Here is a 17693-nt window from a genome sequence, read left to right on the forward strand (position 1 = left end):
AAAAGAAAAAATACAACTAAAAGGAATAGTAATAAATAAGCAAACAAACAGGGTTGAAATAAATAAAGTAGAAACAAAAAATACAGGAACCAACAAAACATAGAGTTGGTTCTTTGAGAAAAGCTACAATATTAATAAATCCTTACACATATTAAACAAAAGGCAGAGAGAATATCCAAATTAACAAAATTATAGCTGAAAAATTATAACAACAGACAGTTGGGAAATCCTGAGAATTATAAGGATTCTTTAAATTCCTGTACTCCAACAAATTGGAAAAAATAAAGAAAAAGAATTTTCTCAGTACATAAGATAACATAAACAATTTAAACAGACCCATAACCTCTAATGAAATAGAAGCTATCATCAAAAGTCTCCCAACCAAATAAGAGCCCAGAGTCAGATAGTTTTAACACAGAATACCCAAACCCTATAAAGTCCCACAAAGAAACAGAATTACACAACAATTTCTTCATGAACATTGATGCAAAAATTCTGAATAAACTACTTGCAAACTGAATCAAAGATCACATCAAAAAGATCATTCACCATGATCAAGTAGGCTTCATCTCAGAGATGCAGAAATGGTTCAACATATATAAGTCAATAAAAGTAACCCACGATATACACAAACTAAAAGCCAAAAACCACAGAACCATTTCATTAGATGTAAAAAAAAAAAAAAGACCTTTGACAGAAAACAACAGCCCTTTGTGATAAAGATTAGGGACACAAGGGACATAGCTCAACATAAAAGGGCAATTTATAGCAAACCCAGAGCCAACATCAACTTAAATGGCGAGGAACTCAAAGCATTTCCACTAATGTCAGGAACAAGACAACTTTGCAAACTCTCTCCATACCTACTCAATGCAGCACCTGAACTCTTGACTAGAGCAACAGCACAACTGAAGGAGATCAACGGGTACATCTTGAAAAGGAAGAAGCCAAAACATCTTTATTTGCAGATAGTATGATAGACTACTTAAGTGATCAAAAAATTCTACCAGAAAACTCCTAAAGCTATGAAACACTTTCAGCACAGTAGCAAGATAGATAACTCACATAAATCAGGAGCCCTCCTATATACAAAGGACAAATGGACTGAGGGAGAGATTAGGAAATCAACACCCTTCACAATAGCCTCAATTAATCACCCATCTAGTTCTATAATCTAAGTGTATACTTAGGTGTATCTACACCACTTTAAGGTAATATGAAGGAAGTGTTCAAAGTGTGAGTGGGTGAAATGTATGTGCTCTCTGTGGAGAGAGCTCGCGCTTCTGTGCTTGAGGGCTCCGCAAAGTCACCCCATGTGGGACCTACACTGGGGTCTTTTTGCACCTTGACCATCAGAAGGGTTGCAAGCCCCTTCCATGCTGGTATGTCCAATCTTTTGAAACTACAACCAGGCTTGCTCACCTACAAAGTTCATGGTTAAGAACCTCACAATGGAATCAAAAACTGAATGAACTTTTCATAATGTTCTAAGTAAATTCTCAACTTTGTATTGGGCCGCATTCATAGATATCCTTGGCCACAGGGGCCTATGGGCTAGAATGGACAAGCCTTAGAGAGTTTCTACTCTTGTCAATCTAAACAAATCAACCAACAAGTAATCAGAGGTCATTTACTCTAATAAATAATGAGATGTCTTTTAGACGTGTGTTTGCATGCTTTGAGTTGCCTGTGAGCTTCTCAAAAAAGTTGGGACAAAGAGAAGTTTATAAAAAAACAATAATAAAGGAATATTACATCTAACATGCTGAGAGACTACTCTTTGGCCATGTTTGATTAGCCTTGGTTGTATACAACATAACCTAGAGTCATCAGAAATGAGGAAATCTCAAATTGCCTACATCATATTAACCTGTAGGGCATTGTCTTGATTAGTAATTGCCCCAGGAGGATTCACCCTCCTAAGCTTCTGGGTAGCCAAAAAGTTAGATATTCTTGCTGTAAATAGAGGTTTCTCTCCTGTCCGCCAGTTCTTAAATAACCATTCAGAGGCTAAATATCAATTATAAGTGTTTTACCAATGGCTCAGACATATAGCTAGCTAGCTCTTCCATTTAAATGAACCCACTTCTATTCATCTAAGTATTGCCACATGGCCGTGACATTTATTATTCTCCTGGCATGTTGCTCCTTGAATGGCTATTTGGCATCTCCCAGACTCCACCCTTCTTCTCCTGTAGCTCTGCTTGGATTTCCTACCTGGCTCTATCCTGCCTTGCCATAGGCCAAAGAAGCTTTTTTATCAACCAATGAGAGCAATACATATTTACAGTATACAGAAAGACATCCCACAGCATCTTGAAGGTTGGTACATCAAGCAAGAATGTAGAAGTCTTGTTCCGGTTTCTCATTCCTCACCCTGTGCATCTCTTCCTCCATATCCTTGGTGGCATCCTTCATAGGAAGCCAACCAATGTAAGCTTGGGTCTCTGAAGTCTATGGGAAGCTGCAGGAACTAGCCACACATAGTGAAGGGTTGTAGGACCCCAGTGTGTGTGAGGTTTCTAAGAAGCACAGGTAAGCCTTGGAAGTGGCAGCTAATATGAGGGGGGCAACCGTGGAGTACAGCCTGTCACTGAGATCCAAAGGTGTCTCGGTGTCAGAGTTGATCTGAATTAGAGGTTGCACGCCTGGTGTCTGCTGCAAAACTGACCTTGTGATGACTTTCTGAAGACGATCCACACACTCTGGAATCACAGAAGTGATGTTATGAAGGAAGTGGTCAGGAAACACCTCTTTTCTACAATGTTATCACAGTAGAAACTCCATGACTCTGTACCAATCAATTGCATCTCTCCATCTCCCCCTCCCCAGGGTCTCCTACATCGCACCTGCTCCCTCTGCCGTCTGCTTCCTGTGTTGACCATGCCCAGGTGGAGCTGCCTGGTGACGGGAGCAGGAGGGTTTCTGGGCCAGAGGGTCGTCCGCATGTTGACTCAGGAGAAAGAGCTGCAGGAGATCAGGGCCTTGTACAGGTCCTTCACTCCAAAACACAGGGAGGAGCTATCCAGTAAGTGACCCTAGGCTGGTGAACATGTACTAGGGGTGGGGAGGTGTCTCTTGTCACCAAATAAAACAGGTAGATCTGTAAAAGAGGCTCAACAGAGATAATCACAGTTGGTGCCGCATATGGTCAAGAAGACAACTGACTTCTCCACGATCCTGCAGCTAAAATAAGACAAGGAAGGGTAGGCGTCCAGGTCTGGAGATCTATCCTTTAAAGGCTGGGATGTGGCAGCTTCTCTCTGGTTCTTCTACTGGAGCTCTGGAAGACACAGTCTGAGTAACCTGTTGCTTATCTGGGTTACTCTTACGTCTTTATGCCTGGATATTCACAATCTAAGACCACTGTTACAGCTTCCCACACAGGACTCTGCCTCTGCTTCTGCCTCAGTCCAAATCCACAAGTGATTCCCCTTTTCTGTCAATCAAATCCTACTTCTCCCGTTTTACATTTGACTGCCACCACTTCATGAATTTCCATAACTCTGTTTTCATGTGCAAAGCACAAATGACATCTTCCTGCTCGGATTCATTTCCACAAAAGGATGGGGGTGGAAACGATGCTCCCTCCTTCCCTCCAAATGCTGCATTCTGACTGCTGTGCATCTATTGTTCCTTCAGTAGAAAGGCCTCCTCCCCAGGATCCCCTCGCTCTGGCTGCCCTTGAAGCCCTGGGCAACTGACACTGTGTCAGGAAACTTCCATTCCGAGCAGGATGGTTTTCCAATGAGCTGCTTTGTGTTTCTCAGAGCTGCAGACAAAAGCCAAGGTGACCGTGCTGAAGGGAGACATTCTGGATGCCCAGTGCCTGCGGAGAGCCTGCCAGGGCATCTCTGTTGTCATTCATACCGCGGGCGCTGTTGACATCTCAGGTGTCATTCCTAGACAGACCATCGTGGATATCAATCTGAAAGGTACAGTACCTCAGGAAGATATAGAGTGAGTGGGAAAATCTGAATGGCCAAATAGCATGAGGACAGGAAGGGACATGCCGACCATGGAACACCTGCTCTGCTCTGGGTTACCTCAGCTTGCCAGCCCAGCGAGCAGAACTCGGGGCTATGGTGTTTAAAAGAAGACAATGGACTGAGCGAGGAGGGAATAGTGGCCCCACAGGTAGTCAGTAGGAGAGAAGAGATATAAAGTCACAGCCTTGACACTCTGACTGCTAGGGAAGTTCTACTGTTCCTCCCTGCCAAAGTGAGGGGACGTCATCTCCAAATGTTTGATGTCCATCCACCCACTGCCTCTCTGAAGCAGACCCTGGCCTTTCCTCTGTAGAGAGCCATCACAGCTGCTCCACAGGGGTCTGCCAAGAAAAATAACCCAGCACTTGTTTTCTTAAAAGCAACAATTTTTCAATTTCCACAACGCCATCTCTTTAGATCAGCACCAATCTCCTCTTGAAGACTGGTCCTAGCCAGAGCACAGTGTCTTCATCAAATCCCCGTCCCTAAATGCTTAGTGCCTCTGAAAGTAGATTCCAATATACTTTAATAAGGACTTTACCATATAACACGATCACTCTGACTGCCTCCAACCCCAAGATAGTCTTCTTAGTACCACTGTGCTCCGAGGTCCTGCCTGGCATGTATGCTCCAGGTGACCTCCAGATTTAGTGACTCCGACTCCTTTTCCAAATCAACGAAATATTTGGGTATTCTCCATTACCAACTCAAAGGGAATCCTTTGAGTACTACCTACCTTCTTCGCTCATACCTTTCACTTCGACTCCTGCTGGGAATTCTAGGATTCTCAATACTGAATTAGTCTTTACTAAATGAGAAAAAACACAAGCCTTTAGTGTCTAATTGTGAGTGTATACTGCATCCCCAGGGGTACTGGTACCCATCTGTCATCCTAGCACTCAGGAGGCTGAGTCAGGAAGATCATACCTTCCAGGACAGTCTGTCTGGATGGCACAGTCAAGAGACTCTACCTGAAAAGTAAAATAAAAATACATATTGCTTATATGTGCATACCTGAGAGGGCATGCTGTAAGTTCTGCACTATGTCTGAGAAAATGTGTCTTGAATTTTTGGATTAAACGCTGGCCCTCCTTTAATGAAAGGAAATGCATGAACATAAGTAACTGTAGGCTTTTATTTGGGGGAGTCATCTTTTTGACTTTTTTGTTGTCGTTGTTGCTGCTGGGCATCAAACCTTCAACACAAGGCAAAGGCTCAACCACTGAGCAACATCCCCAAAGTAAATGGGAATTTATTGATGCCAGTTTTAGAAAACAGAAAGGAATAATTTTCCAGAATGAAGATGCTGGCTTTAGTTTGTAGCTCCTTGAAACATAGCAGTCACCTGAAAAGAGGAACCCTCAACTGCAGAGTTGCTTCCATCAGATTGGCCTCTGGGGATATCCATGGGCTACTTTCTTGATTAGTGATTGATATGGGAGGGCCCGGGGCCACTGTGAGCTCTCACCACTTGGCAGGTGGTCCTGCATTCTATGGGTAAGCTTGCTGGGCACAAGGGAAGCAAAGTAGTAAACAGCATTCCTCCATGGTTTCTGCCTTTGTTCCTGGGGTGACTTTCCTCAGTGAAACTTATGAGAACATCTAAGCCATATATAAACCCTTTCACAGTAATAGAAAGCAAACTAAGACTCAGTGGCTCAGTGGGGCGGGCCTTGTCTAACATAAGGAAGAACCTAGGTTTGATCCCTAGCACTGAAAAGTAAGTACATGAGGAGGGGGGGGGAGAGAGAGAGAGAGAGAGAGAGAGAGAGAGAGAGAGAGAGAGAGAGTTTTATGAATTCAGAAACCTAGAAATCTCTGTTTTCCAGAATCTAATTTGTGGCTATAGAATGGCAATTTGAGTCAAGATCAGGTAAGAAGGCATTTGGGTCTGTAGCGGCCCTTCCAGTGGGGTTGAAAAGGAGATGAAGCTGATGCCATAGCCACAATGGGCCCTTTGGTTTATTTCCTGTCGGTAATGGCAAGCTTTCTGTGAGCAGGTACTCAGCTCCTGTTGGATGCTTGTGTGGAAGCCAGTGTTCCAGTCTTCATCTACAGCAGCTCAATATCCGTGGCTGGACCAAACTCCTACAAGGAGATCATCCGGAATGCCTGCGAGGAAGAGAATCACGAAAGCAAGTGGTCTGATCCATATCCATACAGCAAGAAGATGGCTGAGAAGGCAGTGCTGGCAGCCAATGGGCGCACCCTGAAAGATGGCGGCACTTTGCATACTTGTGCCTTAAGACTCCCATTCATCTATGGAGAAGGAAGCCAAACAGTTTTGGGCTCAATGAATAGAGCACTTGAAAACAATAGCGTTATTTGGCATATTTCGAAATTCTCTGTGGGCAACTCAGTGTATGTGAGCAATGCGGCCTGGGCACACGTTCTGGCAGCCAGGGGCCTACGAGACCCCAAGACGTCACCAAACATCCAAGGGCAGTTCTACTACATCTCAGATGACACTCCTCACCAAAGCTTTTGTGATTTAGTTTACAACCTGAGCAAGGATTGGGGCCTCTGCCTCTATTCTGGTTGGAGCCCTCCCCTGCCCCTGCTGTACTGGCTTGCCTTCCTGCTGGAAGTGGTGAGCTTCCTGCTGCGTCCAATCTACAACTACCAGCCTCCCTTAACCCGCTACGTGGTCACACTGTTAAATAGTGTGTTCACCTTCTCCTACAAGAAAGCTCAGCGAGATCTGGGCTATGAGCCGCCTGTCAGCTGGGAGGAAGCCAGGGAGAAAACTTCAGAGTGGATCGGGTCACTAGTGGAGCAGCACAAGGGGACACTGAACACAAAGACTCAGTGATGTGACAATGGCAGCGACAGGGCCCTGGGTGCCTTCAGGAAATATTTGTCAGGTCCTCCAGAAGGGACAGAGGCACAACCCAGGTCCTGCTGCCTCCCTTTCACACAAAGACCAACTCAGTCTCTTCTCAAGTCACCACAGCTTTGCTGGTCACTGCCCCAGCCACAGGCTTTCCTCAGCACCAGCCCAGAGCACATGGGCTGTGGCGCCTCAGCTCCTAATTCCAAACTATTCAGACCCCATGGACCTGAGAGCTCTCTCCTTTGGTTTCACCTACCCACTAAAAGCATAGGTTGTCCTTGCGAAACTCCATTGCTTTATGAAGCTCCATAAAAGCAACAATAAATATTTGGCAATGCCTCACTGGTAGAAGTTATTTTTCTCTTCTATTCCACTACTTCGTCTGGACAAGGCCGTGATAGGATCTGAAAGGGATTAGAGATCTTAGGTGGACAGAGGAAAATCAGGGCAGGGTGAGGGATATGAGACTAATCCACCATGGCCTACACGGCCTGGACTTGCCTAGACTGACTGGGGGTGCCGAGATTGAGACACGGATGCTTCTTTTCAGTTAGAAGAACAGCAAGCTTTATTTTGCCCAGCAACCTTTTATAGCTCTACTGCTTCTGTGGAGAAACACCAGCCAGAAATAACACAAGCATCCTTGCCAATTACAGACCACAAGGAAGTTCCGCTGTCAGTCAGGGGGAGTGAGGGCAGCTGGATGACAACACTACTCCATGCCCCTTGTCTCAGGGGTGTCCTAGATGACTAGATGACTGTATTTAATGGAAATGGGACCGACCCTGAGAGAAGCAAGGCTAAAGTCACAATGGCTCCAGGAGATTCTGCAGTGGGGACAGGAGGAGACACCCTCCAATGAATGTTCTCAGAGTTACAGCTTTCCTCACAGCTAAATCTACACATCTGTCTGATGTTTGTGTTCCAGTTTTCCTGTAAATGTGTTAGGAGAAGAACAGTGGGCAGAGGCTAAGAATGTTTCTCTCCCTAGCTCTGGACAGAACTGTAAAGAAACCCACTTCCCCTGGCAACCTAATGCCTCAGAGTTTTCTGTTTCTAAAGCACAGAGAATTGTATCTCAAATCCCAGACTCCTGGGACCAGTTGTGTGTAAGCTTAGACAGCAGAGGGTAGCTGTAGGTTGATACTCTGGGATTGGCAGAAGTTGCTGGAGGTGACAGATATATCCCCTTTCCAAGCATGGTGGCACCAACTGCCTATAAGGGGATATTGAGAATGGGCAATGGGCTCCATCATGGCCTAATTTGGAAGGAAGCTGTGCTATTGGGTTTGTGGTTGGAAAGTTCTCGGAAGCTGTTCTTAGGAATTCTAAATCTTCTCACTTACCTTTGTTGGTTTCAAAAAAAAATGTGAAAGTGTAGTTGGTTTTTGTTGTTGTTGTTGTTTTACTCTTTTTTATTTTTTATTGATTTTTATTGAGCTCTACATTTTTCTCTGTTCTCCTCCCTGCTTATCCCCTCCTCCTTTTAACCCTCCTCCAAGGTCCCCATGCTTCGAGTTTAGTCATGAGATCTTGTCTTTTTCTACTTTCTACTTTCATGTAGATTAAATCTATGCAAGTCTCTCTTAGTGTTCGCATTGTTGTCTTAGTTCTCTGGGATTGTGGTTTGTAGGCTGGTTTTCTTTGCTTTATGTTTAAAAACCACATATGAGTGAGTACATGTGATAATTATCTTTCTGTGTCTGGGTTACCTCATTCAAAATCATGGTTTCTAGCTCCATCCATTTTTCTGCAAAACTCAAGCTGTCATTATTTTTTTCTGCTGTGTAGTACTCCATTGTGTAAATGTACCACATTTTCCTTATCCATTCTTTGGTTGAGGGTCATTTTGGTTGTTTTTAGGTTCTGGCTATGAAAAACAAAGCTGCTATGAACATAGTTGAGCACATATCCTTGTGGCACGATTGAGCATCCTTTAGATATATACCCAAAAGTGGTATTACTGTGTCTTGAGGAAAGTTGGTTTTTAATTTTCTGAGAAATCGCCACACTGACATTCAAAGGGTGCTGTACCAGCTTGCATTTCCACCAGCAATGCAGAAGTGTTCCCTTTTCCCCCACAACCTCTCCAGCATAAGTTGTCATCAGTGTTTTTGATCTTAGCCATTCTTACAGGTGTAAGATGGAATCTCAGAGTTGTTTTGATTTGCATTTCTCTGATGACTAAAGATGTTGAACATTTCTTTAAGTGTGTTGCAAATTGGGTATATAACCGCGCCAGCTCATGGATGACAATCATATTTTAATGGTTATAAGGGGAAACTCATTCTACAAGAGTGAGAGGTTCAACTTCCTATCTGTCTGGCAGGAGCAGAGCAGAGAGAGCACACACCTGGGACCTCCCGGTTTTTCTTCCTGGGCTCCAGGTAGCCATGCCTTAACTGGCTAGTAGACAGAGTTTCCCCGTCATAAGTGTCTTTCAGCTATTTTAGATTCCTTTGTTGAGAGTTCTCTGTTTAGGTCTGTACTCCATTTTTTTTTTTTTTTTTTTTTTTAAATATTTATTTATTTATTTATTTATTATGTATACAATATTCTGTCTGCATGTATGCCTGAAGGCCAGAAGAGGGCGCCAGACCTCTTTACAGATGGTTGTGAGCCACCATGTGGTTGCTGGGAATTGAACTCAGGACCTTTGGAAGAGCAGGCAATGCTCTTAACCACTGAGCCATCTCTCCAGCCCTGTACTCCATTTTTTAAATTGGATTATGTGTTCTTTTGATGACCAATTTCCTGAGTTCTTCGTATATTTTAGAGATCAGACCTCTGTCTGATGTGGGGTTAGTGAAGACCTTTCCCCATTCTGCAGGCTGTTGTCCTGTCTTGTTGAACATGCCCTTTGCTTTACAGAAGCTTTTCAGTTTTAGGGGGTCCCATTTATTAATTGTTTCTCTCAGTGTCTGTGCTGCTCGGGTTATATTTAGGAAGTAGTCTCCTGTGCCAATGCATTCAAGTGTACTTCCCATTTTCTCCTCTATAAGGTTCAGTGTGGCTGGCTTTATGTTGAGGTCTTTGATCCATTTGGTCTTGAGTTTTGTGCATGGTGAAAGATATGGGTCTATTTTCATTCTTCTACATGTTGATATTCAGTTATGCCAGTACCACTTGTTAAATATGCTTTCTTTTTTTTCCATTTGATATTTTTTTGCTTCTTTGTCAAAAATCAGGTGTTCGAAGATGTGTGGATTGATAGCTGGGTCTTCTATTCAGTTCCATTAGTCCTCCTGTCTGTTCTTATGCCAATACCAGGCTGTTTTCAGTACTGCAGCTCTGTAGTAGAGTTTGAAGTCAGTGATTGTGATGCCTCCAGAAGTTCTTTTGTTGTACAGGATTTTTTTTTTTTTGGCTATCCTGGGTTTTTTGCATTTCCATATGAAGTTGAGTACCATTCTTTCAATGTCTGTGAAGAATTTTGTGGAAATTTTGATGGGCATTGTGTTGAATCTGTAGATTGCTTTGGTAGGATTGCCATTTTTACTATGTTAATTCTGCTTACCCAAGAACATGGGAGATCTTTCCACTTTCTGGTGTCTTCTTCAATTTCTTTCTTCAAAGATTTAAAATTCTTGTCATACAAGTCTTCCACTTGTTTGATTAGAGTTACTCCAAGATATTTTATGCTATTTATGGCTATTGTGAAGGGTTGATTCTCTGATTTCTTCTCCAGCCCTTTTATCGTCTGTGTACAGGAGGGCTACTGATTTTTTGGTGTTAATCTTGTATCCTGGCACATTAATGAAAGTGTTTATGAGTTGTAGAACTTCCTTGATAGAATTTTTGGGATCACTTATGTAAACTATCATATCATCAGCAAACAGTGAGAGTTTGACTTCTTCTTTTCCAATTTGTGTTCCCTTGATTTCCTTTTGGTGTCTTATTGCTCTAACTAGGACCTATATTGAATAATAGATATGGAGAGAAAGGACGACATTGTCTTGTTCCTGATATCAGTGGAATCACTGGGACTTTCTCTCCGTTTATTATGATGCTGGCTGTTGGCTTGCTATATATTGCCGTTATTCTGTTTAGGTAAAATCCTTGTATCCATGTTCTCTCCAAGACCTTTATCATGAAGGGATGTTGTATTTTGTCAAATGCTTTTTCAGCATCTAATGAGATGATCATGTGGTTTTTATTTTTCAGCTGGTTTATATGGTAGATTATGTTGACAGATTTTCATATGTTAAACCATCCCTGCATCTGTGGGCTGAAGCCGAATTGATCATGGTGGATGTTGGTTCTGGTGTGTTCTTGGATTCAATTTGCCAGTATTTTATTTAGTATGTTTGCATCAATGTTCATGAGTGAGATTGGTCTGTAATTCTCTTTCTTAGTAATGTCTTTCTGTGGTGTTGATATCAGGGTAATTGTAGCCTTATAACAAGAGTTTGGCAATGTTCTTTCTGTTTCTATTGTGTGGAATAATTTTAGGAGTATTGGTATTAGTTCTTCTTTGAAAGTCTTGTAGAATTCTGAGCTGAAACCATCTGTCCTGGGCTTTTATTGGTTGGGAGATTTTGGATGACTGTTTCTATTTTTTCAGCAATTATAGATATGTTTATTTGTTTATCTGCTCTTGATTTAATTTTGGTAAGTTATATTTATCCAGAAATTTGTTCATTTCCTTTAAGTTTTCCAATTTTGTGGAGTACAGGTTTTCATATGACCTGATGATTCTCTTTATTTCCTCCATGTCTGTTGCTATGTCCCCCTTTTCATTTCTGATTTTGTTAATTTGGATATTCTCTATCTGCCTTTTGGTTAGTTTGGATAAAACCTTGTCTACTTTGTTGATTTTCTTGAAGAACAAACCCTTTGTTTCATTGATTCATTGTATTTTTTGTTTTTATTTTGTTGATTTCAGCTCTTAATTTGATTATTTCCTGCCATCTAGTTCTCTTAGATGAGTTTGCTTCTTTTTGTTCTAAGGTTTTCAAATGTTCTGTGAATTCACTAGTGTGGGATTTTTCCAGCTTCTTTATGGAGGTATTTAGTGCTTTCCTCTTAACACTACCATTTATTGTGTCCCATAAATTTGGGTATATTGTGTGGTCCTTTTGGTGTTTTACTCTTTATATTTGGGGATCACCATCCAGCTCCCAAATAATCACACAGAGACTTTATTCTTACTTATGAATTCCTTGCCTTAGCTTGCTTTGCTTTTAGCTAGCATTTCTTAACTGATATTTTTTTTTGCCTTTGGGCTTTTATCTTGCTCTATTCTATATACCTCTCTTTATGCCTTACTCTGAGGCTTGCTGTGTAGCTGGGTGATTGGTATCCTTTCCCCTTCTCCATTCCTCACTCCTCCATCCCTCTTCCCTGATTTCTCCTCCTACTTATTCTCTCTGCCTGCCAGTCCAGCTCATCCATTCTCCTGCCTAGCTATTGGCCACTCAGCTCTTCATTAGACCATCAGGTGTCTTAGAAAGGCACAGTAACACAGAGTAAACACAGAGTTTAACAAATGGAACATTAAAGAAAGCAAAACATCTTTGCATCATTAAACAAATATAGAGCAGAATAATGAAATGTAACACACCTTTAACTAATGTTCCACAGTAAAGAGTGCCTGCTTCTTAGACCCTCTGCTTAAGGCAGTGGCCCCAGGGCATGGGAACACATTGCATACAGTTCCAGGTAAGAAACATGTGCATCAGGATTGCTGTCCCATGGGAGTCTCTTCTCCTCATGCCTGGACTGCACAGGACCCATACTCCAGAATCCATGCAGACACTCTCCCCTACCATGGGCTTAAGATTCTTCACCTGGGGCTGAACACAACACTGGCACTCTCTCCCTTGGGTGTGCAAGGAAGCTGAATGGGGCTTTGGAAGTTTGTGTTCTAAAAATCTGTTTGTAATTCCCCGAGGTGGCTTATGACAAACAGAAATCAGGGGTTGGGATTGCTTAAGTATGAGCTTTATCGAAAGCCTGCTGTTCTACCTCCCCCCCCCCCCCCACAGAGGCCCTGGGTAGGGAGAGCCTGCACTGACTTTTTAAAGAGCATGTCTTTTCTGAGCCTGCCCTTGTCACATTGCTTTGTAATGTAATCTGGGAAGACCAACCTCTTGAAAGAAAGAACAATGTAGCTCAGAGAGGAAATAAATTGTCCCCTCCAACCCACTCTGGTAATGAGGGGCAAGGCCCTTACCAGAAGTATCTGGCTTCTGTCCCCCGACATCCATAGTATAACAGTGTTCAAAGTAGATAACATATCCCATTTCCAGTATAGAAGGCAATTCAACAACTCCTAGGGGAGGAGGTTCTTAATCAGGTCACTCAACTGAAATGTAATCATTTAGGAGTCTATTCTTAGCACATAAATTACATCTCAGACAGATCTCTGAGTTAAAGTCTAGCCTGGTCCACAAAGCCAATTTGAGAACAGCCAGAACTACACATAGAAACCCTGTCTCAAGAGAGGCAGAGAGAGAGGAGACAAAGAGAGCTAATTCTCAAAGGAGATTAAAGGGGGAAATACATTAACTCTAACTGTTGTTGCTAGTTTAGAGGTTTGCCAAAAGTAAAAGATACCACTTTCAAAGGTGGATATAGGCGTGCTGGGCACTCCCCTCCCAACCTGACACCCTCCATTCCCTGGAGACCGCTGGAACCTTGCAGCAATCCCACCTTCTTCCCTTCTCCCATCCCTCTGTGTCAGCAAACTATGCCTACACAAGCTCTCTGCCTGGGACTCCAGGGACTCGGGTAGGTGATTTCCACTCTCCTTCCTCCCCTCCATCACATTCTCTCCATCCTCACACCAGCCCCGGAGCAGCCTGCTTGCAGGAGCCTGTCTATCCGTCCTACTTCCTTTTCTGGGGACTGTACCAAACATTGTAGCCAAACCATGCTTCCTTTTGCCTGTGGACCCTCTCACTCCACTGTCCCCCACTTGTAGCCGAGCCCCATTCCTTCCTGTCAGCACCCACTTTCCATCTGGCCTTCAGTGGCTACACCTGGGAGGGACTCACACAGGGGAACCCTGCTCTCCACTGTGTCCTCATTTATGATCTCTCCCCTCTCACCATCGATTGGTGACAGCCTGCTCACAGGTTCCCACCTCCCACCTCAGCTCCATTCATCAGGCTCCAGTTCTTACTGCAGACCCAGGGTCGCCCAGCCCATCAAGCCTGTCTCTTCAAATTACTTGTTGCCTTAGTTCAACCTAATGCAGAAGGCCCCTTTCCACCACACCTTTAAATCCCTGAGCACCACATCTCTTGATGTAGTAGGGAACTCTTAGCTCTTTCATGAAGCCCTTCTCGGGCATTTTACATAGCCCACCTCTATTACCCTTTGCCACTCACCAACCTGCAGAAGCACTGTCTACCAGGAAACCCACAGCCTCCACCCTCTCCTAAAGTCAAGAGAGGCCAAAAAAACCAAACAACAGAGTACCCCTACAACAGAGACCCGGAATCAACATCTAAAATCACATCAGTCATCACAAACCCAGAAGGCTAGGCACCAGTGTGAAAACACAAGAACTTCAAAGCAGCAATTATGAATATGTTCAAGGACCTTAAGAGGACATGAAAAAATCTCATCAAAGTCTATGATAATACAAAGGAACAGTCAAGGACATGATGAAAACAGTTCAAGACATGAAAGTTGAGATGGAGTTGGTAAAGCAAAGCCAAACAGAGAGGAAACTGGAAATGAAAACCTTGGGAAATGAAACAAAACCTCAGAGCACAAAACATGGAAGAGGGAGTCTCCAGTGCTGAAGACAAGGTAGCCTCAGTCATAGAAAGTGTAATATCTCCACACAGCTCAGCGACCTTTGCTGGGTCACTAGGCATGGTGCTTGTGACAATTTCTGTCATCCCCACAGTTCCAGCATTCTAATGTCCATCTAATGTGCAATTACCTCTGTAAAACTGTGTGTGGCACTGTAGCGTTAGCATTCTCGCCTGTCCTTGCCAGAGACTACTTTTTTTTGGTAATTTAAAAATTGTTGCCTGGTTGTTTTGGTGCACACTTTTAATCCCAGCACTCGGTAGGCAGAGGCAGGCAGATCCATGTGAGTTCTAGGCTAGCATGGTCTACCCAGTGAGTTTCAGACAGGCTCCTAAAATAGAAACTCTGCCTCAGAAAAGGAACGAAGGAAAAAAGGAAGGAAGAAAGAAAGAAAGGAAGGGGAATAGAAAAAGGGAAGGAGGGAGGGAGGGAGAAAGAAAGAAAAGGAAAAAAATGCTTCCCAATAACAAAATGACATATTGTCATTTTTAAAACTGTATTGACAAAGCAAAGACTAGAAATACTTTGTTCTTTTCTGAATCAAAGTACTTTGTCAGAAGTGTGTGTGTGTGTGTGTGTGTGTGTTCACAATCAGAGAGAGGGGGAGGGAGAGAAAGAGAGAGACAGAAAGACAGGCAGAGAAAGACCTGTAAAGGCTGGAAGGCTAGAAACCATGATGAGCAGATAGCACATGTCACCATTTTCCTTTTTTATTGCTAATGAGCCCAAGCCCCTGCTGATCCAGAAACAGCAAAGAATGCAGCAGGGAGCTGGGATTAGGGTGGAAAGGAACAGGAATCATGTAGACTCCTTGGGTGATTTCTTGACCCTGACAGAGTGTTGTCTGTGCTTAGATACCCAGAAGCTGTTGGAGGCCTGTGTTTGGGCTAGTGTACCAGCCTTCATCTACACCAGCTCGGTTGAGGTTGCAGGGCCCAGCTCCTACAAGGAGATCATACTGAATGGCCATGAGCAAGAACAACATGAAAATAAATGGTCTGATCCATACCCATACAGCAAAAAGATGGCTGAGAAGGTAGTGTTGGCAGCCAATGGGCGCACCCTGAAAGATGGTGGCACTTTGCATACTTGTGCCTTAAGACCCACATACATTTATGGGGAGGGAATCTCATTCCTTTCTGAGTCAATGATCAGGACCCTCAAAAATAATGCTATTCTGGACATTACTGTCAAATTCTCCACAGTCAACCCAGAATATGTGGGCTTTGCAGCCTGAGCACACATTTGCCAGTGACCATCAAGAAGTCACCAAATATTCAAGGACAGTTCTACTACATCTCAGATGAAACTCCTCACCAAGGATGTGATGATTTAAATTACACTCTGAGCAAGGGCTGGGGCCTCTGCCTCGATTCCAGTTGGAGCCCTCCTCTATCCCTGCTGTACCAGCTTGTAGTGAGGAGCAGTGAGCCGCTTCCTGCCACCCAGCTCCTAGCCACCTGGCTAGCTTATGCCCCCAAATAACAACACACAAATTGTATTCATTTAAACACTGCTTGGCCCATTAGTTCTAGCCTCTTATTGGCTAGTTCTCACATCTTGATTAACCCATTTCTAATAATCTGTGTAGCACCACGAGGTGGTGTCTTACCGGGAAAGATTCTGCATGTCTGACCTGGCGGCTGACTCCATTGTGTATGACTGGAGAGAAGAGGATTGGCTTCTGTCTGAGGTGCCTTACCTCACCGCCTTCTTCCTCCCAACATTCTGTTCTGTCTTCCCAGCATACCTATGTTCTGACCTATCAGGCCAAGCAGTTTTATTTATTAATCAACCAATGAAACAACAGATAGATAAAGACCCTTCTGCATCACCAGCTCCTGTTCTTAGCTGACTTTCTTTGGAAAGGAGTCAACATAGTTCATCAGGGAAACTGTTTTGAGAGCCTTCCTGTTCCCTCAGAATCCTGGAGTCTAGGGCAGTTAGTCAAAGGAACAGCAAGGCCCCGGATTATGGGTTGCTGCTTCCTGATAGAACCCCCTTAGATTTCCTGGCTTCCATCCCTTACCCAGTCCCACATGTGATACTCCACAGAATCAAGAGAAATCTTGAGGAACACCTGGGATGCCACATTTGCCTTAACAAATGATCCTAGTCAGAAGATGTTCTCAGTCTCTATTTCAGCTGTACAGGGCTATCCTCTGAGCCAAACAACAGCCATCTTACCAAGTTTCACTGTTCCTAAAGGCAGATCATCCCACCTGGACTAGTCAACCATTGACATGGATTTGCAGAAGAATGGGCAGGAAAAATCATGGGCTCCATCTCTGAGTGTCCAGTCACTCTATATGATCTACTGTATGCAATTCTACTCTAATTGCATGTGGCCTCGAGGAAGGGCTTGGGTAGATAGGACTAGAGAGTGGAGATATCGTGTGTATGGTTATGAGAAAAGTTCTCACATGACGCCAGGTATGTACAGACTTTCTAGTGTAGCCTTCTGCAGGAAGCATCCACACTCCTGTAAGTAGTCACCTCTTTGTCCTGTTCATTAGCACATTTTACACAGACAGATCACAGATGAAAACAAAATTGGAAGTCATAGCATGTGAACAAAAGATCTGTAAAGTTTTAAAGAAACAACTCCAAAAGTACCACTGAGTTTGTTTTGTGTTGGTTAACTACTGGTGGACATGAGGCTTGCCCTTCAGTGTGCTTTGTAGACCCAATGAGACTCCAAAAAAACAATTATATTCTTTGTGATCCATTATTAATTGGAGATTACTTCTGGTTTAGGGAAGGGGTCTCTGTCTATTTCCACTCTCAGCACTGATGCTCAGTCAGGCTTAGACTGGTGTAGCCCTGTGGCTACTGCATAGTGTCTATGACTTCGCACGAGTGTGAGCCCTGCTGTATCTAGAAGGCCTTGTTTCCCTATGTCTTCCATTCTCTCTGGCTCTTAACATCTTTCAACCTCTTCTTCTGCACAGTTCCCTGAGTCCTGAAGGGAGGGACTTGTTGAAAACAACCCATTTAGGATTGAGTGTTCCAAGGTCTCTCACTCTCTCTGCTTCAGGTCCAGCTGTTAATCTCTGTATTCATTTTCATCCACTGCAGGATGTAGCTTCCCTGATGATGGCTGA

General features: G+C 43.5%; 2 protein-coding genes across 2 annotated transcripts; both read left to right on the forward strand.

The window, feature by feature from the left end:
• The first annotated feature begins 2846 nt into the window (after positions 1 to 2846).
• LOC142853902 (NADPH-dependent 3-keto-steroid reductase HSD3B3-like) lies at positions 2847 to 6814 on the forward strand. The gene is made up of 3 exons (XM_075979058.1): positions 2847 to 3028; positions 3771 to 3935; positions 5990 to 6814. Exons 1-3 carry the CDS (start codon positions 2884 to 2886, stop codon positions 6799 to 6801), a joined length of 1122 nt encoding a protein of 373 aa, XP_075835173.1. The 5' UTR covers positions 2847 to 2883; the 3' UTR covers positions 6802 to 6814.
• Positions 6815 to 15280: 8466 nt separating this feature from the next.
• LOC142854062 (3 beta-hydroxysteroid dehydrogenase/Delta 5-->4-isomerase type 1-like) lies at positions 15281 to 17693 on the forward strand. Its single transcript, XM_075979182.1, is given in 3 exon segments — positions 15281 to 15839; positions 15842 to 16015; positions 17668 to 17693. Coding segments are annotated over 3 exon segments (759 nt in total).

This window comes from Microtus pennsylvanicus, chromosome 7 (genome assembly GCF_037038515.1).
Source record: "Microtus pennsylvanicus isolate mMicPen1 chromosome 7, mMicPen1.hap1, whole genome shotgun sequence".
In the NCBI taxonomy this organism is placed as follows: domain Eukaryota; kingdom Metazoa; phylum Chordata; class Mammalia; order Rodentia; family Cricetidae; genus Microtus; species Microtus pennsylvanicus.

Coding starts and splice junctions, on each gene's coding strand:
- LOC142853902 (XM_075979058.1), top strand. CDS start 2,884: ATGCCCAGGTGGAGCTGCCTGGTGACGGGAGCAGGAGGGTTTCTGGGC. Junction 3,029..3,770: donor ACACAGGGAGGAGCTATCCA/GTAAGTGACCCT, acceptor TGTGTTTCTCAG/AGCTGCAGACAAAAGCCAAG. Junction 3,936..5,989: donor CGTGGATATCAATCTGAAAG/GTACAGTACCTC, acceptor TTCTGTGAGCAG/GTACTCAGCTCCTGTTGGAT.